Source organism: Manis pentadactyla, chromosome 7, assembly GCF_030020395.1.
Source record: "Manis pentadactyla isolate mManPen7 chromosome 7, mManPen7.hap1, whole genome shotgun sequence".
Classification (NCBI taxonomy): domain Eukaryota; kingdom Metazoa; phylum Chordata; class Mammalia; order Pholidota; family Manidae; genus Manis; species Manis pentadactyla.
The window spans coordinates 78,510,518-78,517,473 of record NC_080025.1 but is presented as its reverse complement, the minus strand read 5'-3'; the positions used below and the strand labels follow the sequence as shown (position 1 = coordinate 78,517,473).

The 6,956-nt window shown below is 38.3% G+C and overlaps 1 protein-coding gene across 11 annotated transcripts in view; it reads right to left on the bottom strand.

Moving 5' to 3' along the window:
* Positions 1-217: 217 nt before the first annotated feature.
* Positions 218-6,956, bottom strand: part of PPP1R9A (protein phosphatase 1 regulatory subunit 9A) — a 337,367-nt gene continuing 330,628 nt past the window's right edge. For all 11 annotated transcript variants that reach the window (XM_057504534.1, XM_036894441.2, XM_036894440.2 and 8 more), the window contains one exon: positions 218-6,451. In XM_057504534.1, the coding sequence (XP_057360517.1) occupies positions 6,242-6,451 (210 nt within the window). In that variant the 3' untranslated portion in view covers positions 218-6,241. The remainder of the gene's footprint in view (positions 6,452-6,956) is intronic.

The window sequence follows — 6,956 nt, the reverse complement described above, 5'->3', positions numbered from 1 at the left end:
ACCCAGTTGCATAATTGTGCTCTCAAATGTAATTCTACCTGCCAATTTACACTTTACCAGGACTGCAACTTATTTTTAGTTTCATTTCCCTGGAAAATGTGCACTTTGCTCTTGATTGAGAGATACATTTTGACAGATAATACAGGTTTACCCAGTCAAGGCTTGTTTTAGTTGAAGGTGAAAATGGAAGACGGAAAAAAAAACTTACTTCGGCAGATCTCAATATTTCTTTTTATTGCATTCGTTGTCTAACAACAATAATACTCATTGGCAAGAATTTATTTACACTAACAAAGCAAATTAAATCACAGGTATTTTTAAGTTGGTCAGAAAACAAAGGACCACTGTGATACTTTGCTTTGAATGACTCTGAAATCCAAAGAGTAGGAAATGTCATTTGAAACAGAATGATCTAGAGAAGTACATATGAACCACGCACAAGAGAACAGTTCAGACATGGCACTATTGTCTCCCCCATGCAAATGATCAGATACCAAAGTGTGCAAATTCAAAGTTTCAGATAACACATGCTATCCATACTTATTGGACTTAAAATTATTTTCAAACAACTCTTTTTCCTTTAGTGATATATAAAGAAAGGTTAAAGCAAATCAACTTCTTATAATGGAACAGAATTCATTTTCTCTTTTTTCTTTTTTCAGCTGGCCAGTTTTGCTAGTGATGTGTAGCCAGAGTCCTAGTGGCTTAAGTGCAACATCATTAGAAAATGCAAAAGCAGCCGTGATGATCGTAAGTAATTCTAAGGAGAACAGACACATATTTCAAGGGATTCACTAAGCACTAACGAAATCTGATGTTGTTGGGAGGTGTTATCTAGCTGGAGTGCCTCTTAATTCCCACTTCAAAGGTCTTTAAAATGATTTTTGGCCAATTCTCCTTTCATGGGTGAAATATTAAACCCTTAACAGAAAACCTGGGTGTGTGAAGAAAGGAGCTGAAAGAAAGAGAAGTGTACACCTCCCACCAACTCACTCATGCTCACATCCATGCCATCCCTCTGCAAAAGAAGTAAATGAATGGCCCTGGGATGGCAGTGCTGCCATCAGAGAGCCAGCAGTGATTTACATAGCATAGCCACCAAACACAACACTTTAGAGCATGAGCAAATGCACAAGGACACACAGTGCAATTTTTAGCCAAAGAAACTGCCATCTGCAGTTGAAAAATGCCCAAAGCTGCATAAACTTCTGAGCTTCAACTCAGCAATGTGCAATCTTGACATCAAAGCATTAACCAAGCATTTGAGGAAGTTTTATCTTACTAAAATATCAAGTATCTAATAAATCAATTTTACCAAAATATATAAACATGTAGAAGGAGAAGTGCATTTAGTAGAAATACTTACATTAAAAAAAATCTCTTAAAATCTTATGAGCCATTCCATGTATACACACACAAAATGTGGCCGTAAGGCTAGGATGACTGCTCCGGGTCCTAACTGACATGATCAAGTTCCATGTACAATATATCGATGTCTATGCCATGTGGTTGCAGTGTGTGTATGTGTGTATGTAAGGTGGGCTATATATTCACACATATGTAGTTCCATACATCTACACAAGTGGCATGCACATTATTGAGAAGTTGCCTCTTGTTCTCTTATTCCTTACCTCTTACTCATTCTTGAACCCCTAGCATTTTTGGGGTTGGATTTGCGTAGGACTAAGGATTGGAAGAAGTCAACATTTCCTTTCCCACTCTGTAATCTGGAAGCAGGTCACATGCTCTGCTTGGTCCACACACTCACATATGTAAGTCTTCAAGTAACAACTGTTCTCTCAACACATCCACTAAGATATCCGCACACAAGCATGCTAAGGACCCTCTGTTTACCATAAGGCAGATCTTGATGCTTTCATTTTCCAGGGGGAAATTGATTCTGTAGGCTTTTTCTTCACCCTCCAACTCCTTTGTTCAGTCTATTCTGTGCTGCTACTTTAAGTCAAATACTACTGGTATACTGTCTGGTGGTACTTTCTCCCCAGTGTTTTGGACCAAGAATAAACTTCCTGAGGCTTTAAGTAACTAAGACAAATATAAGCAAGGTCTGCCTGCATACACAGCTGTTTCTCAGGGATGAAATCACTGAAGCACATTCATATATCTTATAACACTGTTTTCTTAGGAGAATTTACTGTCCATCCCCAGCATCATAATGAAAACAATTTTAGGAGAAAATATGGACATTTTGTTTCTGGACATCATCCTTAGGTGCTTAGCTTCAGAACAGTGCAGGGAGATCCTTGATTAAAGGTAAATTTGAAAAGATACTTAAAAACTTGGGCTTTTGTTTTTCATTTTACCTTTTATTCAGAAAGCACTAAAACTTAGCAGTAAGTAGATGACATGAACTGCTGTCCATCAAAGCGAAATGCCCCTCATCTGCAGCTCTATTGGGACAACAAATTTAGTTACTCAGATAGAATTTGGTAATTTTTAAATATCTCAATGTAATTAGGGGCTACAACATATCCAAAATGTAAAGATTTTTTTTTTAGAATTGTCAGAACACCTACCTTTAGGTGCTTCAGGAATACTATTACTAAACACTGAGTTTCCTCTCTTGAAATTTAAAATTTATAAATGAGTTAGAATATCCATACACATGCAAATTTTCATTTGCCTTTTAAACATAATTTTAAAAGTATGTGTTAATCCTATTATACAAAGAATCCTATAACAGAATTCTTTGTCTTCAGCAGAAACCACAAAGGCTAATTAAGGTGCTAAATCTAACAACCTGTGACTAGTTTGATAGCATGGTCCTGGGATATCTGAAGATTCCAGGCTAGGGAAGACTATAGGATAAAAGGCAGGGGCAAGGCTTCATTTGGTTCCCTACTTGTCCTTTTGGCACTTTGTTTCCAACAATAACAAAGGAACACAAGGTAGATGTTCCCATTTCATGGCCCTTAATAGCTGAGTTTGGAATTAGCACCTAGCATATTACAATCATAAACTGTTATGGGCTAAAAATGGTGATGTGATGTTGAGGGTGGGAAATCTATGTCGGCCTCAGCTAAAGGAGGATGCCATGGAATAGGTTTATTGTCATGAATCTAACAGTGGACTTCATCACTGTGTTAGAATGACAAAATCATGTATCACTGTGAAGTAAACTTATTTGGGCAAAAAAAGAGAAAGACTATATAAATTGATTCCTTTAAGGGAGATGATCTTAAATAAAGTAATCTGTTATAAAAATAAAGCCCTTAAATGGAAAACCCCACCCCAGACACTCAGCTCATGCAATATTCTCTGTCTACAGCTTGGCCTCCCCATACATCCCTTGTCCCCCAAAGCATTACCTTTACCCCTAAACATTTTTGGCTATTGTTAGAGTCACACTGAGCTGTCACTTAGGGAACACAGTTCATAGTTACCAGATATTCCCTTTTTGTTCATTTTATGATAAATAAAAAACTGCAAAGTCTTTAAGGTTCGTGAAGCAACAATTCTGTATTAAATTCTATGGACACTGAAAACCACTAGCATGAAAGTAGGAATTGTGTAAGACACTGGAATCTTGATTAGGCATCATGCACTAGAGTCAACAAAAGAAATAATAGGAAAACAAAATGGTCATGAGATCTGAGGTCCTGCACTTTGTTTTCATGCCCTTGTAGCAATCAGTGGACATTTGATCCCTTGCTGGACAACCAAGTGCCTCTTACAATGCCAGCAGTTTTAAGTGGTAATGTTAAAATAACTCATCAAGACCTAAAATTACTACAGTTTAACTTAAAAAATCAAAATAGTTATAATACAAATTAAACAATTTGAGGAATAAGAATTTGACTTACAATATTGTCAGTTGGTCATTGATCTAAACATTGGAAGTGTACAAATAAAGTTAAAATAAGGAAAAAATACTGCTAAGACATTTAAGAAAATGCAATATAATAGATCATAAATTATGTGCAGAGACTGAGACTTATAGACATTTCCATTATTTACATCCATTTCCATATATTACCAAAGTGTAAACGTAACTTGAGATAATCACCCTTCTATTTCCACTCTTAAAATGAATACAGTGATGCTTCCAGTGTGTTCCAGATCACTTTTTTCTCCAAAGATAAACAAAAGTGGCAAAAATGTACAACAGCAAGCACTCATATTACCAGATTTTTGACTGATTTCATCTTAGAGTATTAAAAAAGATTTGCCAAATTTTGTAGTTCATCAATAGTGGTTCCTTGTTTCTGATGATATTAATAAATACCACAGCACTGCACATCTCAAAATATTAATAGAGTATCCATTACGGCAGTTTCATTATCATATCCCCAATGAAGAGAGACAGAAAAACATACATAGCGACTTTGATCATTATAAAATCCAATGTTACTTTCTGTCAAGATTTCTGACGATTTAATGAAGATCTGTACCTAGTGCTAAAGGGACTGAAGCTTAGCAGACAGTACTCCATCACTGAAAAGGAAACAGACCTTAGGGAAAGAACCAGATTGTAAATTCCTAGTTTGGACAGTTCTGGGTTTTGGATATTCAGACCAGCAAAAAAAAAAAATCACCATTTTCATGAATACACGATGGAGCTCAAAGGCATAGGCCCCTTTATATTATCTTATGACCATCACAAGCCTCCCAAGCTGTGCAGATGTCACATTTCCAGGGGAACACAGAGACAGAAACACCCCATCTCCCCCACCCCCAACCCCATGTGGTAAAGAAAGTAAAATACTTGTTCAAGAACTGGTCTGGCCTCAACTCTTGTTTTGAAATCTGTCCCTTGGAAAGCAGATGACCTCATATTTAGAGCTAATGAAGCAAAGAGAAACAGATACATGAGTGCAAAAATCAAAGCAACAGCAAACACCTCATTCTTTGTGGTTTCTCAAGATGAGTTTTTTTTTTTCCTCTTTCTGCCCCAGTCTCCTGCACTTAAAACATGGAAATCCTTAATACTGGCTTTAAAAGAAGTGTGTGTCTCCACTGCTAGATTGTATCCTGTGTATTCTCTTCATCAAAACTTAACTGTGAAAGTGGAAATCTCTAAAGAAAGGCAGAGAATGGCTCAGAAAAACCATTCAAAATATCTCTAACATATAACTGGCAGCTCTCCTTTACAGGAACATTCTGTGTGCTCAAAACAATTGTTTTCTCTTGCCGAGTATTACTCAAATCTAAATTTTATCAAACTGATATTTCTAGTTTTCTTAAAAGTACATTTGTTAAAACACTAACTGAGCCCACTTGGGAAATATTGAGTAGAAAATATGTGACGGGTTTCTGACTGTGTCATAGGTAGGCTGAAGACCAGCCAGAATGTTCCCCAGGAGAGGAAACCTGAAAATGTTGGTTTCCTTCAAAATCAATTTCCTGTTCAATTTGTTGGGGGAAAAAAGGAACTGTGCTGTGTGCGTCAGGGTTGCTGAAATATTGAACACGCAGGAGTAGCAAAGTTAACAACATATCCTTATATCCCACGGCTGCACTAAGGTCCGATTTTTTCATTGTTTGGCTAAATCTGGAGGATAAATCTTGCCCTCAGAACCCCAAGGTAACACCCACATGCACATTCTTAAGGCTTTTTGCTTCCTTCTGGGGTTAACGAAGTAATGTAATTCTTTTCTCTCTTTCCAATGCCCAGTAAGCAGAACAGCTGGCTTGCCTTTTGCTATGGTAGGTAATTATGTGGCAGAGCACCCACATTTCCACAGTGGGATCATCTCCCTGTCCAGACACAGAAATGAGGGGGGGGCCTTTCCCACACATTGATTAGATTCTGCAGCCCAGATCTCATGGCAGAGTAGTGCTCTCAGCCAGGCAGATGTGTGCAATTGCTCAGGTTCAAGATCCCATACTGAAACTCACGGCATTCCACTACCACTACCAGGGGGTGTCAGGATCTTGTTGAGCAGGCTCACATTGTTTCCCCAAGCAACACAACCCATCCAACACAACATAAGATGCTGGTAATTAAGAGAAGAGAGAAACACAGCCACTTTTGCATATCTCACAAATGAGATCCTTGGTTTGTTAATACACCAAAGGTGACTTGGGAGTATTTCAGTAGGATAAAATTAAGAGCATATTCTACTTGCAGAAAATGCAGTTATTCAACAGACTAGGCTCCCAGTCTGCCTAGAGCACATTCCCCCATATCAGTTTCTTCATCCTCCAGAGGAGAGCAGGGCAGGAAGAGGTGGGGTAGAGACGTCTCTCTCGAGCACCTCCACCCTCTGTGGAGGGTGTGTTACTGCTCGCCAGTGCCCTCTGCTGCAGCTGTCATCTTCTCTGCCTTTTTAGACTTCCTCTGCATTTGCTCTTGTTCCTTCCTCCTCAGCTTTTCTCTTTGTTTTTCCATTTTCTCTTGAGCCTTCCGAGCCTTCTCTAGAGACACCTTCATTTCCTTGAGCTTTTTTTTGACCACTGCTCGGTCTTGGGATGATGTCATTCCAAGAGCCTAAGAAGGAAACACATAAAAAATAACTGAATTTGAAAACCAGCAACCTCTCTGCTTACAATAAAGTTGCTATCACAATATGTTCAAACTCAAGATCTAATTTAAACATAATCGAAGAGGTAAAAACTGAAGAATGGCTGGTTCCATTAGCTGAAAATTCATAGAGTAGGGGCTGAGCTTAATTTGTTCTTTTGTTCTTTGATGTCCCCAGCTCAGAGCACCCCACACCTCATTGGGTAAATGCTTTCCAAATTGGAAGTTAATGGGTGAATAAATCCAAAAAAGGGCACAATTCTCCAACCTTTGGGCTGTAGAAATTTACAGGCAAAAGTATTGCTAAACTCATCAATATTTTCAAAAGATAGGAGTCGGCACCTGCTGCCACAGCGAGATCCAAGAAGGGCAGGAAGAAGTGAAATGGCCTCCTTTCTGCCAATGTATTCATTTACAATGAGGACCAAACATGTCTTTGGGATCAGAATGCTCATGTTAGCATGACTAGCCT